The sequence below is a fragment of the Annulohypoxylon maeteangense genome (genome assembly GCF_022496945.1).
Source record: "Annulohypoxylon maeteangense strain CBS 123835 unplaced genomic scaffold GGS22scaffold_28, whole genome shotgun sequence".
NCBI classification, from domain to species: Eukaryota; Fungi; Ascomycota; class Sordariomycetes; order Xylariales; family Hypoxylaceae; genus Annulohypoxylon; species Annulohypoxylon maeteangense.
Window position 1 is genome coordinate 255,283 of NW_025953275.1, and position 15,338 is coordinate 270,620.

The 15,338-nt window shown below is 47.5% G+C and overlaps 5 protein-coding genes across 5 annotated transcripts; 1 reads left to right on the plus strand and 4 right to left on the minus strand.

Annotated features, from left to right (window-relative positions):
• Positions 1 to 245: 245 nt before the first annotated feature.
• GGS22DRAFT_193406 (uncharacterized protein) lies at positions 246 to 1,840 on the plus strand (the record flags this gene model as incomplete). The annotated part of the gene is made up of 2 exons (XM_047965382.1): positions 246 to 316; positions 367 to 1,840. 2 exons carry the CDS (start codon positions 246 to 248, stop codon positions 1,838 to 1,840), a joined length of 1,545 nt encoding a protein of 514 aa, XP_047814178.1.
• A 1,042-nt stretch (positions 1,841 to 2,882) lies between these two features.
• Positions 2,883 to 4,485, minus strand: GGS22DRAFT_182432 (cyclin-domain-containing protein; the record flags this gene model as incomplete). Its single annotated transcript, XM_047963963.1, has 2 exons — positions 2,883 to 3,059; positions 3,217 to 4,485. The coding sequence occupies 2 exons, from the start codon at positions 4,483 to 4,485 to the stop codon at positions 2,883 to 2,885; spliced, it is 1,446 nt and encodes a 481-aa protein (XP_047814179.1).
• A 4,793-nt stretch (positions 4,486 to 9,278) lies between these two features.
• Positions 9,279 to 10,710, minus strand: GGS22DRAFT_175401 (nucleophile aminohydrolase). The gene is made up of 6 exons (XM_047963258.1): positions 10,484 to 10,710; positions 10,363 to 10,408; positions 10,287 to 10,301; positions 10,194 to 10,228; positions 9,879 to 10,119; positions 9,279 to 9,805 (listed from the first exon to the last, which is right to left on the minus strand). The coding sequence occupies exons 1-6, from the start codon at positions 10,515 to 10,517 to the stop codon at positions 9,490 to 9,492; spliced, it is 687 nt and encodes a 228-aa protein (XP_047814180.1). The 5' UTR covers positions 10,518 to 10,710; the 3' UTR covers positions 9,279 to 9,489.
• A 217-nt stretch (positions 10,711 to 10,927) lies between these two features.
• Positions 10,928 to 12,264, minus strand: GGS22DRAFT_175402 (ERV/ALR sulfhydryl oxidase domain-containing protein). Its single transcript, XM_047963259.1, has 2 exons — positions 11,693 to 12,264; positions 10,928 to 11,554 (listed from the first exon to the last, which is right to left on the minus strand). Exons 1-2 carry the CDS (start codon positions 12,013 to 12,015, stop codon positions 11,176 to 11,178), a joined length of 702 nt encoding a protein of 233 aa, XP_047814181.1. The 5' UTR covers positions 12,016 to 12,264; the 3' UTR covers positions 10,928 to 11,175.
• A 757-nt stretch (positions 12,265 to 13,021) lies between these two features.
• Positions 13,022 to 15,129, minus strand: GGS22DRAFT_175404 (subtilisin-like protein). Its single transcript, XM_047963260.1, has 5 exons — positions 14,779 to 15,129; positions 14,523 to 14,705; positions 14,368 to 14,460; positions 13,891 to 14,310; positions 13,022 to 13,826 (listed from the first exon to the last, which is right to left on the minus strand). The coding sequence occupies exons 1-5, from the start codon at positions 15,055 to 15,057 to the stop codon at positions 13,632 to 13,634; spliced, it is 1,170 nt and encodes a 389-aa protein (XP_047814182.1). The 5' UTR covers positions 15,058 to 15,129; the 3' UTR covers positions 13,022 to 13,631.
• Positions 15,130 to 15,338: the final 209 nt, after the last annotated feature.

Here is a 15,338-nt window from a genome sequence, read left to right on the forward strand (position 1 = left end):
ATCTCTAATATCAAGAGCTATGACATATAATCCCCGGCCTCATTATTTTTCGATCGTATTGTTGGAGAATGTTGTATACCTAGGTACCTAGTAGGTAAAGAAAATGGATCACGTCAAACTTCTTTGCCGTTCGTTGTGTAACCAACAGTATTGGGTTCACAGCCTCTATGGTCTTTTTAACCCAACCTCAACAATTGATCCGCTTCAACTTGTGACGACTAGTAACATTTTTGAACTAATATCCGATGCCTCTTCTGAGGAAAAAGTCGCCTGAAAATGGCACCAAAACTAAGATACTCCGTCGTCTTGGGAACAGGTGAGTCCAATGTCAACTGCCCTTGTCTAGAAGATAACTAACAAATACAGCGAAAAATACCAGCTGGCGATGTATTTGCTGGATCACTATCGTGGCACTATTGTTTCATGTCGATACAGATTGCCTTACCCATTCCCATTCATACTTCAACGTAAAGATCTGATAAATATGATTCACACTGCCATCGCCATAGCCATCTTGAGGAATCGAATTTTGCAAGTCGGCGTTGCGAACGCAGATTCAAACGCTCCTCGGTGGGTTCAACTAGAAAGTGTTCGTTTAAGCAATCACATTGAATTCGGGTTCTTCGATGAAAACGATGAAGATATTAGTAAAGCCTTGGATGCTATGATCGTCCATGAGCTAGATGCCAAGTTTCCCGAACTTGACAAGCGTCCAGGATGGAGAGTTATCGTGCTATGGCAGCAGGGCATTTATTTCGTGGAGTTGATATTCATATTTAGCCGTTTTCATCACGACGGTATGAGTGGAAAGGTTTTCCACCAAAATATTCTAGAATACCTCAACAACCAAAACGGACCCAACGCACACCATGCGCGCCAGTTCATAGACGGCGATATCCTAAAACTACCCAAGTCATCTCTTAGACTTCCCCCGCCGATTGAGAAGGTCACAAAGTTCTCAATTACACCAATATTCGCTATCAAGACGCTCTGGCAGGAACTCAAACCATCCATCTTCCACAGAGAAGCATCTCTAGCAAAGTGGGTACCAATCCAAAGCACACCTTCCAAGACCAACATCCGCACCTTCACCATAGAAGCCCCCGAAGTTCTCAAAATCCGCACCGCATGTCGCGAACACAAAACCAGCATAGCCGGTCTCCTGCACGGCCTCATGCTCGCCTCACTAGCCTCACATCTTCATGAGGAAACAGCAAAGGCGTTTAAGAGCATTACGGCAATAAACCTCCGGCCCTTGATCCCATCAAGCCCGTCGTTCGAGGCAGATCAGGCAATGGCGAATTACACAACGCACATGTCTCACACCTTCGACGAGGAACTCGTGAGGGAAATGCGTCCGACCCTCGATCTCTCGATCGAAGGATATCCCCCCTTGCCCCCCGACGCGTTAGACCAAGTCTGGCTCGTGTCCGCGCAGGTTCAGCGCGAGATACAACGGAAGCTGGATCGGGGGATGAAGAACGATAACGTGAGACTCATGCGGTGGATCCCTGACTGGAAGAAGCAGATAAGTCGCGCGGCGCGGCGGCCGCGGGTATATTCCTGGTTTGTGAATAATGTGGGCGAGGTCGACGGGAGGACGTTCGGGACGCCGTGGGATGGCGGTGGTATCCAGACGTGGAATATCATCCGCTCTCAATTTGTTATGAGTGCAAAGGTTAATAGTGCTGCCTTTGTTATCTCGCTGGTCACGACAAAGGGCGAGGAGTTGTGTGTTTCGGGGAGTTGGCAGGAGTGTGTCATGGATGATAAACTGGCGCATGGGGTTATATGCGATTTGGAGACGTGGTTGAATCAGATAGCATCCGAGGAGCCATAGATTACCTAGGTAGGTATTGATATCGATCGATTTTGAGGTGAGTGGACATATAATAGATCGAATACATACCTGCCTAGGTACCTATTCTTGGTATAACTAACGATTCCTCATACATGGGAATTAGATTACCTAGGCGAGGGCGAAGAAATGCGTCAATTGGAAAATAGGGGTGTCACAATACCTTAGCACTTACACTCCCGCTTCAATCACCAACGCCACACCTGAAAGGTCGAACAATATTTATGACATATACATAAGGTTCCATCCAATCTAAGATCTATACCTAGTGCCCAAGGACCAGCCCGGCCCTTCAACTTTGTCTCCATATTTTGCCCTAGCCATTTCGACACGAACAATCAAACCCTCATGCGCACTTGCGTATCCCAATGGAACTCAAGAAAGGCATAAACCTCCTCCGTGTACCACCTGATCCCTTTAGGTAAGCACCGGCGCACTCTCACAATCATCAGCCTGCACTGAGAAATACCTTACCATTTCACAAACCTCCAGAGACATATCCTGCATTTCTCGCCACATCAACCACATCTACCACAAACCACTCATCACAAAACGCATCACAAAACCAACTACACAAACTCCCAAAAAGTGCGGGTCCCGAATTAATCTCATAAGGAGGGAGGCTAAGCCCGACGTAAAAATCTATCCGGGTATCAAATAATATGAGCACATAATAACTCTCCCCCCTATTTGCTTTCCCGCCTCCCCCGACTCTTCTAAAAAGGGAGAGGACACCAGCCCGGCCCCCAAAAAATTTCGTCCCCAGGGTATGCCCCGTATAAATCTGATACAATAGCCACCTGATCTTTACGACGTCGGAGTCCAGGTCTCTTCCACCCTGGACTCGACGTCCTTTCATACTCCGCGGCTCCAGCGAGTCCCCAACATTAGCGATGTGGCCAGCGCATGTCATTTATCGTGATTACGTGCTAGTATGCATGGATATAGTCCAAGCAGGGCGTCTCTTCCACCGGTAAAAATGTATTCCAAAGATGTCTTATCCCAAATTCTATGATTCATGAACTCATTCGGTCCCGCTGAGGGGTCGAGAACGTTGTGCAACCACTTCCCGCGCATAGAATTCGACCAACATCGTAGCGTATGCTTCTAGATCTTCGACAGGTACCGCGAGGCGGAAATCGTTCAATAACAGGAACTGAAGCTCAAGATAATTGAGCTCAGCTAATGGCAAACCACCAACCTACGTAATACACACATGAGATTAGGTTCATCGAATAACGAATCGTTAAGTTGTGGGAGAAGGGGAAGTAATGAAAAGTACCGTTGCCGATATGGTTAGGACCGAAGCCGGGATCTAGGAAACGGAATGCAGGGAAGCGCCTGTGCAAGTTACATACCTTGGCATATCTCGAATTGGTGTAAAATACATCCGAGAAGAATTTACTCGCACAGGTGACACCTGCGATTATCAATCGATGTATGTTGAAGCTATCCACAACAAAATAAGTGGCTGGGGCGGCAGACGGAGGCGGTTGCGGTTCCCGGACTCTCTTTTCCCTAGGCCTCTTTACTTTGGCTTTCTCGTCAGTGTCATTGTCGACAAGGTCAGATTCGGTTTCGTCGCCATCGCTATCCTCATCTCGCATTTCACTGTCGGGTGTCTGATCAACCTGCGTCTCTGCCACCGAGACGCGAGGCTGCTGAGAGTGAGATTGCCTTCGTGTTGCCTCAGCCTCCATTACCATAGTGTTGACCCGTTCCGTCATCCGATCAAAGTAAACCAAAAGACTCAGGAAGACCTCGTAGGTAGTCGGACAGTACTTATGAATCCTACTTAGATAACTTAAAATCGTGATTGCGGGAACGTTTTTCCCATGGAACGCAAGGACGGAGCTGCTGAGAGGGCTCATCGAGGTTCCTTCACTGTTGTGGGTGGCTGCCGTCTGCTGGTGTGTTGCATTCCTATGCAAAGCATCGTGTTGAAGGTCATTGGTAGTTGTAATCTTTGTTAAGAGAGCAGCGACCATTTCGATAATATCACCTATGGGCATTTGGCTAATTTCATACTTCATTGCCTGGAGCGGTGGATCGTTTAGTATGCCCGGGCCATTTCCACCGTTCATCAGATCGGCACGAGCAAGGCTCTGGATGTGCGCCAGGTCGCGCACGTAGATGATGTGTCCTTCTTGTGGGGGTGGGGCGTCGTCAGCGTGAACCCGCGGGGTCGGCGACGTGTATGTGTCTGATTCTGGAGAGGGTTGTTGCTGGGTCGGCGTCGGTGTAGAGCTACCAGGTGTAGGGATTGCTGCTGGTGCAGTCGTCTGGGTTTCCGATGCCATGTATTCTGATGACGACGAGGGACTCGCATCCTGTGCTCTTACGCGTTCAGAAGCGGGGTTCGGCGAAGAAGAATCGGGCGGCGTAGGAAATCGAGAGGCACCCCCGGTAGACGAAATATGTTTCTGCTCAGTTCCGGCTTCTGTTGATTCCCAAGATCGTTTAGAGGGTGTCGCACTCGATGTCGAAGATCGGTATGATGTTGCGGAATTAGCAGGCGAGTAAGCTGCCTGGGATGGAACTTCGCGCGGTCGGCTTCTTGAGTCAGATCGAAATGGAGATTCTCGAGGTCGCGAATGCTCGTGTGATAAACCAGAAGCTGCAATCATGTTGTGCAGCCGGGCGTGGTCGGTAACGAAGTCTCCAATTACAGCAGCCATTGCATCGCCTTGGGGGAGTATAGCAGATGTGGTGGGTTGGTGGTTTGGTGGTTTTGGCGGGTCGATTATTATGTGGTGAGGGTGTCGTGTCTACCTAGTAGCAAAGGATTATCTAGAGAATGCCTGAAAGAAGCGGGTATACAAGTTAGTGGATCAATCTAAGATTGTATTGTATTGTCTTGTATTGTTATATTGTGTTCTTTTTCTTTTTCTCTGTCAAGCCTCGGATGCGCGACTCGATCAAGCTCGGCTCAGTCGTCAGTCCGTTAAATCAAGTCGGTCGCGGTAGACATCGACTCGTTGACTGTCTTGGACCTTGGTCTGACAGATACGAAGAATGGTCTGGGTCCGCTGAGTGGGGAAAAACGGGTAAACAAGAAAACGTTCGGGCCACAATCTGGACAGCCCAACGGTCCACGACGAAGACAGACAAGGCCAAAATCAAAAATAGAAAAAAAATTGGTGAACTAAGTATGGAACATGGAACGGCCGTATTCTCACCGTGGTCCCGAGTGGCAATAGTTACACACTCTCCGATCCCACGTTTGATGAAGAGAAGACACAAGTGACTCAATGAATAAATAAAATAGACAAAATAGATGAGCAGCCAAGCGAATAAGGAATGACTAATTAGATCCAGAGGCGGGCAAGGGCGCTGAGTGACCAGATAGACGCAGACACAGCCCAACACCAGCATCGCCGTCCGACGATAAGGCACATTTCACAGAATTCACCATGTTCTAGCCATCTTGACTGGCTGGAACTACCAATACATATCGCAAGGTTGGAAATATCCGAATAGAGGCTGATTTATGGCTGGCTGAAAGAGAATGAAAAGAGACGAGGCGAAACCAGAGTTCCCATCTTAGGATGGCTAACGGACCGAAAAATAGATGTGGATATAGATACGGATTCCGGATGGGAGCGCGAGAGAGGGGAAGAGAGGATTTAAAAATTAAAGATCTTGATGCTTACCTATGCTAATGCTAAATCAGGATGACGTTGTCCAGACGTTGTAAGCGTTTATTTATTATTGCTTGCTCGGTCGCTATCGAATGATAGGATGCGATGCGAGACGTGGGCGTAGGCGTTTTTTTTTCTTGGTAGATCAGCAAAGATTACCGGACGTCGGCGCAGTGCAGCGGACAGCCTCAATTTCGGAGTCGCGCAACAGGAAGTGAGCAAAGTGAGATAATGAATTAAGAGTGAATGCGTTTATACACTAGTAGGGAAGTATGATTAATGAAGATTATATCGCGGTCGCAACAATCTTCCAATATCGTCAACAATATGTGGAAGACGATTGTTGAGAAAGAATTGGGGAAACGTGTCGACGTTGTAGTCGCAGTGGTAGTGTTGTTGTAAGTGTGAAAATGGTTGTAAAAGTTGAGATTGTCGTAGTAAGTTAGTAGTACGTAAGGCAATATAACCTTGGAATGGTAAAGTTTTGGTAAGGTTGCCGCTGGAGGTCGGGGGTTGCCAGTTTCAAGATCGGTAGCAATAGTGGTGGTACGTACTGTAGTGGCGGGAGGCGAAGATTGATACGCTAGATAGTACAGGCATACGTCAAAGCCTCAGATGTCTCGGCGTCTGTAACCGGGGTGTGCTTGTCTGATAGGTGCTTGGACTACCGAAATATTTGATTGAAGGTGCGGAAGATGCGCATGTATGACATAAAAGGAGAGAACTTGGAAGTTACCACCAAGCAAGCAAGCAACAAGCAAGTTGGTACTGCTAGCGGAAAATAAAATCAAATAGAAATGAAGGGACAAATGATTTCAAGTAGCAACAGCAGCAACGGCAGCAACGGCAGCAGCAGTACCAGATTGAATTATTCCTGCCCAAGCTGCCAAGTTGTACAAAACCAAAAATGACAATTTTGCAACCTTTTGCATAATAATAATAAGTAATAATAGTGGTTACCCCCCGGTTGCGTGCTTCATTCAATCATTAAAATAGATAAAACACTCCAAGCCACAGAATATGGACATATCTCATTCCTCGAATCAAAACGCCAGCTTCAAAAGCAAACGGTCAGAGGAGCAATAAGAGATTGCGAAGGAGAAAAAAGAATCAAGGGGTAACAAGATATCATCAACTCAATTTTAATAAGGAGAGAGCGGCTGCAAAAGAAAATGCGTATTAAAGTAATATCAGCTATCAACATTGAGTCTGTAAAAAAGGGGGGATGGTAGGACGGCAAGATGTTGTGCGATAGGCCAGCTGGAAATCAATGCCTACCTAGCAGCCTAGGTACCTAGGCACTGCATAGTAGCGAAAAATTGACAACTCTTTGTTCTATTTCCCATGAAACCCGCCATCTAATCATTCGTCTCGCACGTGTTCGCGCTGCTTGGAATGGATGGATGGCAGATAGGATCCATTAAGACCCGGCTCGAGCTGCAGGTAATAATGGCATCTTACCGGAATAGGAAAGGGGGGTTGAGGCTGTGCACGACCACGGTCAGCAACTAATGCACTACAAGCTTCACGCCCGTTGGCTCGTGGGATTTTCAAAACGCTTACTCCGTTCCGGTAGGTCGTTTCTTGCCGTGGGGTGAAAAGGGGGGAGGTTTTTACACAACCCCTCCTAAAGCTTACTTAAGTCAAGATAATTATATTTTACCTATTTAGTACGTTACCAACTGACAATGAATAGCTATCAAAATATTACGAAAGAAGGATATTGAAAGTAGCAGCTATCGCTATTATAACATACCATGTACCTAGGTAGGTATATAAGGTATAAGCACATCTCGGCACAAGAAAAGAATGTACTAAGTATTAAGCATACGTCATTTCTACTCTTCAGCGAGCCTATTTCCTTCGTAGTAAGTTACACCGAGCCTCACATCCATGCTTTTAACGTTAATATTCAGAGACATTCATATTTACACCTACGTAAGTCTTAATCTCCACTACCCCAGCCTAGGTAGCTATTGAAGAATGAGAGTCAGTCGAATTACAATCTACCTGCCCAAGTACCTATGAACTCCAATGATCTTCACCGACCAAATGATTGTATATAGAGATAGGTAATTTTCTCGTAACAATCTTAGAACATAACAGCGTTTCTCAGCTCCTCAAACCCCGCACTAAAAAGACGAGCGGTCTAGTTAGTACCTACTAGGTAAGTAGTCAACGTGCCTCCGGTAGACCCGGGACCGCCGTTCGTCTAGTCCGGACCCAACTCGGCGTTCACGATTCAGGGACCGCTTCTAGACTAACAGAAGTGCTTGCCGATCTTTGCCTTGACTTTCTGCAAATCCTTCGAAGCTTATACCACGGTTCTAACCAAGATCTTTTACAGGCAATTTACAGGATCGTATCTAGGATCGTATCTTGCAAATGTATAGATCAATCTGTATACCGTCGTGAAGGTAGATCGGGTAGATTAAAAATACCGTCATAACGTACCATAATACTTTATATCTCATCCTATCTCATCCTATCTCATCTATGTACCGATATGTACTTTAATATTATCCCGCACTCTATCCCCGTGCCAAGAGTCTGGCAGTGATGGGCGTTCATTCCCCCTACCTTCTAACCCTTACGTACGCTGTACATTGTGGAGGGAGGCTGACATGGGGGCGTCCCAATGACCCAGAAACGTCTTGTTACCTGATGGCATCATATTACCTACATACCTAGGTAGCTCTCTCTCTCTTTCGATGTATGTATGTCTTAGAATCTGCACATATCCACGACTATTGATATATACTTCCCTCAACCCCCACGAATCGAAAAAAGAGAAAAAAAGGGGTGAGATAGGTAAGAAAGTAAAAAAAGAACTATTTACGGGACGGGCCTTTCGTCTAATAATCTCCCGTCTTCTCTAAATTCATTTCACTTCACCTCTTCGAAAAGGGTGAGGGAAGAGAAACGGTGTACTCAAACGTAAGGCTCATAACACATCTTGGTTCCAACACCCCCAACCCAATCCGCCTTGCGTCAACAACTTGCTTGTTCGCAAGTCCGCCAAGACCTCGAAGCGGCTCCTCCACTCAGGTCTCAACGCGCTTTAGGCTAAAAGGGAAATAAACACTCCCACACGCGAGCCCGGATGGAAAAATGGGAAGCGATTCCCGCTGTAGCTTCAACCGCATACTAGGTACCGTATATACATTCGAGCAGCAGTGTAGCGTAGAGGTACCTACATTAGGTAGGTGATTATGATCCAACCACGCCGTGCGTCAGGCATCGCCAGCGTAACACCGATGACGACGATCTAGGCGGATATTATACAACCTACATAGATAGATTCGCACAGTTTGCAAAGCTCTAAAAACGGTCTCATCTGGCAGAGGCTTAAATCAAAGCTTGATGCCCATACTAGTATCTCACCCGTCCTCGGGAACGATAACGCCATTTCGCGGCACGAATCAACGAGCCGAAAGAAAACAGCTCCTATTATGTACGTAACCCGGATCGCCCCGAAATGTAACCTTTATCCTATCAGCAAGGACGGGAGAGGTAGGGTTAGTATCGGGAAATCGCCCAACCATTGCGCCCACCTTCTATCGGACATATGCCATTTCTCATTGGCGAAGTCTTCTTTGCGCGCATGTGACGGCCCGGGCTCGATGATTTGTTCGATGCCGTGCGTGTATTTTGCTCACCGCCTGATTGTGTGCGTGCCACCAAGGATTCGATCACAGTAAATTCCCCCAACCCTGCAGCATTAGAGAGAAGTCCATTCACGGAACGTCGCCACGGATTGGCGATCCCATTACCCAAGAATTTGGAAACCTGATGGTCTCACTGCAATGCTCCTATTAAGCTCAGAGATAACCGTCGCGGCCGCCGTGCAGCCTGCGGCGCTCGCGACACGTGGATTTGTGTAATATTGTACAGGTAGGCACAGTCATAGTCATGCTCATGCTCATGCTCGACCCTCAACCCGCCATTGGGTCTATCACCCCACGTCGCCGCCTCTAATACCGTATCTTATTAATGTCGCACCTCGTACTTCTCGTCGGGCAGATACAAGTGTCGATCCGCGCCCTTCTTTGTCAGGACAACCATACGAATAACTCCTCCCGAGCTACCATCCCACTTGATCGCTTCCTGCAGCGCACCTTTGACGAAGTTGACGGCGTCCTTCTCCTCCATGCCCTCCTTCCAGTTTGAATCACAGTAACCGTAGATGTAGGTCGAACCAGAACCACCAATTGCATAGGACTGTTTGTGTAGGGAACCTCCGAGGGGAATAGAATAGACCTGACCACCGTGTCGCTCATCCCATCCCGCGATAATGAGACCCGCACTGTAAGACATTCTTGTCAGCATCATCTTGCTCTCATGGATGCTCACAGATAATGCGGCGAAGTTTTATTTACCTCAGCTGGTCCTTGTTCGAATAGCAGACCTCTTGGAAGATAGCCGCTGCTGTCTGGGTGGTGGGGGGCTTGCCGTTCCTCATGGCAAACATGCCCAGTTGGTATTGTACTATGTCCGCGACGGCTTGCGTATCGGCGGCGGAGCCTGACCGGCAGCACCAGATGGTATCGTGCACTTGGGTTAACTTATCTGTAACTCGGTTCGCGATGTATGCTCCGGTAGTAGTTCTCGAATCGGCGCCTGAGGAACAGGTAGCATTATCAGTATATTTTCATGACAGGAAGAGCCAGTGTAATTAAAGACATAAAACATACCAAGGATAACTCCATCCTTGAATGTGACGGCCATGCTATCGCCATATTAATTTCTCTATCATCGTTATAAACAGTTCCTAATAGCGAGCTCACATCGAGGTACCGAGACTAGTGGACGAGATGATTAGCCAACTCTCAAAATATTCCGTTCGCCTAGTCTATCACGTACTTGACCTCGCCCTTCTTTAATCTGTCCATATCCACATGGATTCCATCTATTTCGGATAGTCATTAGTCCAATTCCGCGCTTGAGTTGAAGCTCTTGAAAGCTGAGTCTTAGCTTCACATACCCTCACTTAAGACGCCTTTGTTGCCGAACTCCATATTGTAAATGTTGAGGATGATTTGGGGAAGGTCGACGGAAAGGATGAAGGGTTGAAATCCACAATTGTGTGTTAAAGTTCGGTTGTTGGTTTAGGAATACCAAGGTACGTAATTGAGGATGTTTAATTGATGAGGGCAGGAACAGCTTCGTTGATTGCTTGACCAAAGCTCAAGGCAGCTCCGACGCGCAAGGCTGGACAGTTAGATCGGAAGTCGGGACCTACCACTAGCCTACCACTAGCCTTGGCAAGGATTCATTAAAGTCACGTGCAATCCCGCTTATCTCCCCTCGCAGCCCTCGGTACCTGCATATGTACGTAATGTAGCTTCATTTCAGCTTAAGCATATCCTAATTCTTGTCCCTATCCCAATGAACTAGATTGGATAATAGATATCTAATAGTTTTATATGACTGGTCTTATGATTTCGAATAGATGATATCTACCTACCTACAAAGTAATGAATATCTACCTGGTCAACGGGAATCTAGGAAAAGCGCACCATAAAGGAATAGCCAATCTGCACAATAAAGTATAAATATTCCTCAAGTCGAGGAGTTGTCTGTCAAATGTTTTCCATACAGACTAATGACCAGAAACTCGAAACTCCGGTCGCTATGCTCCCAAAAACAAAATGACGATACTTTACGATGTTACAATCAACCACCTTTAGTCAATCCTTCCTTCTCTAACTTGAGCTCTCCTATGGTTTCTGTTGTCTCCTTCTTATCATCCCCACAGCCACAGTCATAGAAATCGCCAATGTTGTTACAATCGAATAAAGGCTTCTTCAGCCTCTCGTTGACTTGGTTATGCATGAAGCAGGCCCAAGCCGCAGCCGCATTACGTGAGCTGACCTGTGGCGGGTATTTGGCGAGGAGCTTCTGGAAGTGCCGCGCGCAGTCGCCGCATGGATATAGCCGCGCGAATAATTGGACGAATGTCTTCAGCGCAAGAGAATCGTCTGCAGTGGGTTTATCGGGGAAACGTGCCATCATGGTATGGAGGAATTTCCAGGTCGAGCGACCAAGTTCGGCCCTGCACGAAGTTAACTCAGGTTAGCGGATTCAGTATGCGCCCTTTGGATTCGGGCAGGATATAGGAATGCTCTCAACAACACGCACATCGCTCGCTGCGGGATTAGGGGTAACAAGAGTAGGAAATCTAGGCGCATACTTCAGAGTTGCGTTCTCTAGCTTTGGAGCTATTGCGCCTCCTGTCAGGATATCGCCTGGCAGTGGGGCGAAATCTGACTTCAGATCTGGTTTCGCATCTGCTTCCACGTCTTCCTTAACTTCCGTCTTCAAATTTGTGTCTGGTTTCACATTCGGTGCGATCGGTGCGATCGGTGCTGGATCGGCCGGTGGTCGTTCAGTAACACCTTTTACTGGCAATACTTGTCGTATTGGTCCTGCTTTGTCACCAAAGGATGTCATGAAAGACAGAACTAAGAAACCCGCGATCGCCAGAATGACGATGACGGAAAGATGCCGCGCCATTTTTAGAAGTAAGAAACCAATCAATATTGGCCTGGCGGAGTAATTCAAATCGCGGGGATAAGGAATATTTGTCAACTGTAAGTAATCGAAAAACAGACTGAGACCGCAGCTCGTGTGGTGTGAATAGAGAGAAATGATAGCAAAAGAGCGTGAATGAAAGACGTATTACAAGATAATAAGACACCAAAATCGTTCGATAGGCGTTCGAGGTTTCTGTTTAGGAGTTGCTTTTCAAGGGTCGTCCCATGTTCAAGTCATTTTAGTGAGTTTAGACAATATGCTCTAACAGGGGTCCAGACGAAAGTGGGGTGTCCTAGCGCTCTACGTATCAACCTAATGGGGAAGTTGTTTATCCCCGAAATCGGGTCTTAGCGGGGTACCTATCCATCAGTCGTACAAAGGCCCCACAATAGGGGAGAATGAGCTACCCCTGAATCGAAGCACAAATTATAAACTGATCATATTTCAACCTCTTACTACTTAAGAGTGAATTCTCTTGAGCTGATCTTAACTAGGTTAACGGTTAGATTATTGACCACCGTGAAACTAAGTCGATATGTTTGTAAAAGTCTAGGAACTATCTCTTACTTGGACAAACTCATGCCCTTTTTTTAATCATAGATCTAACAAATGAAAACTACCCACACCTACCTAGGTATCTAGTAAGTAGTTTCAAATGCATATTTACTTCGAATATCCCGTCTTTTGCCTCATGCTATTAAAGGTCGCTAATTGTGTCGTGGTGTAAAAGATGACTCTAGGTACATCGATGGTGCCTTTCGTTATGAACATATCTGATATTCTAGGTTGGTGGCGCGATGATGGCGTTTGGAGGGGCTTACCTTGGCGATGAAGAATATCCGATAAAAGATACATCATCGTATCCGTCCGACAGATTACATCATCGACACATTACCTAGAGTACAAGTGCCGTACGATCCGATCTTAGGAAGCCCTGTCTTGGGTGCATACTGGTAAGTAAGCTCGTTCATGCACCTATAGTATTCTCTATTGCAAGGTTAGGATCGTGTTCATTCCATCCCGGTGGAAATTATGCCTACCTGATACCTCGCTTTATTAATAATTGCGAAACATGTCCTCTCTCGTATGCATGCAGATCCCCCAGGTTCAAAATGCCGAACCGCATTAAAGGAGGGATTCACCAAAGTTCCCCTAAGTGCCTATTCGGAGAGTGCGTAGTCAATTTTCTTTATTATATTGAAAGACATCATTCACGTCTAGCACATCGTGTTTCAGGGATTGTTCTCATCTGGTTATACTCGAATGACGGCCGATGAGGCGATTTGCTCAATGCATTAGTCAATTACTCTGTTCGCGGCTAATTCGTATGGAAGATGTGAACCAAGCCCCAGGGGAAAACAACCAATAGCTGCGTATGTACTTCTACCTTCCTAGGCTATTCGAATAGCCGTGGAGACAAAAAGAGTTGCCAAGACCATGCCCCAAAAATGCCCACCATTTCCGCGACCTCGAATTACTATTGCGTGAAGGAATATTGGTCGTATTGATTTATGTTAGGGAGCATCGAAGGGAGACACCAACCCCGATGACCTCGTGTCAACGAAGGAAGATATGCTGGTAGTAAACATCCCCGTTTAACCGCTGGGGTTTCCGTTGAAGGCGAGCTTGTTGACAGTTCCGCTCGGAATGCTGGTTAGGACGCCCGAGTTGGCAGTGGATGCGATGTAGCTGCAGAGCTCCTGGGGAGACTTGCTTCCCTCGAGGGCCAGGAGGTAAGCACCGAGACCAGCGATGTGAGGGGTAGCCATAGAAGTGCCAGAGATGGTGTTCTGTGAATGGACGTTAGCCTAAATGCGGATACCAACTAGGTAGTAGAGATTAAAATAATCTTACAGTGCTACCGCCCTTCCATGTGCTAAGGATGTTGGTGCCAGGGGCGAAGATATCGACCACGGAACCGTAGTTGGAGTAGCTGGCACGAGCATCGGCGTTGGTGGTGGCACCAACAGTGCAGACGCTGGGCTCAGAGGCAGGAGAAGAGTTAGCGGCGTTCTGGTTGTCGTTGCCAGCAGCAACGGCAAGGAAGACACCGGCGTTAATCATAGCCTTAGCGGCGCTGTTGATAGATGAAGAGGAACCGCCACCGAGAGACATGTTAGCGACAGCGCCGGCGGGGCAAGACCGAGTCTTCACATCGGAAGTGACATAGTTCATGCCGGCAATGACACCAGACGTGGTACCGGAGCCGCTGGAGTCGAGGACCTTAACAGCATAGAGCTGAGTCTTCTTCGCTACACCGTAAGTCTTGCTGCCCTATAACGAATGTATTAGCATATGGAGCAATAAATTTGAAGGGTCAGAGAGTATTACGATGGTGCCGGCAACGTGGGTACCGTGACCGTTTCCGTCAGTGTTAGAGCTATCGACGTAGTTGGCGGCGAATGTAGCACGACCCTCGAACTCCTGTATATCCCGTTAGTCACTATTCGTAGGTAGCTCGTGTCCACTACGCGAGTCATGCGTACCGTGTGCTGAGTGTAGATACCAGTGTCAATGACGTAAGCACAAGTACCGGCGCCGGCGGTAGAGTCGTATACGTAGCCGCTCGTACCAGTCTTGTGGGATAGACGAGAAATACCCCAAGGAGCGCCAGACTGGGTGGTGTATGCGTTGATGCTCATGATGGCATCCTGCTCGATGAACTCCACCTATAGAACTATTAGAACCTTATAAAGTACCTAAGACAGCTTGCTTAAAGGGCTGTTGTATGAAGCGACATACATCGGGGTGGTTCTGTAGCTTCTCGAGGGAATCGGCCGTCAGGGCAGAGGCAAACCCCTTGAAACCCTGTACATTGTATACGTGGTCTGCATCACCCTCAAAGTTGCTCATCGCATCGTCGAGAGCCGAGATGGCGGCGTTTTCGTAGAGCTTGACAATGTACTTGCCCTCGACGAGCTGAGATCCTCGAGGCTTGATTAGGGGGGCTGGCTCGGCCCGCTTGGCCGGGGCAGCCGCTGCCAATGGCAGGAGAGAGAAGAGGAAGGCAGCAGTACGCATATTGGAGCAAGTGAGGATGATCAGGTAAGAAAGAGGTAGGGGTTATCAAGGGGCTTTCCTCGTGAGTGATGAGGGACAGAAACTACCCTCAGGACGAGGGCATCGCGACTATTTATCATGGCGACGGCTTCGTCTGGCCCTCGATATAACTCGTACCGGTAGATCATGGCCTTCCTAGGAAGGAAGTTCGTAGATCTCCTCTCTTCATAGGGTCTTACTCGGCGGTATGGTCGGAGAGGCTAGATGACGATGTAGTTTGTAATGGAAGTATTTCTAGAAGG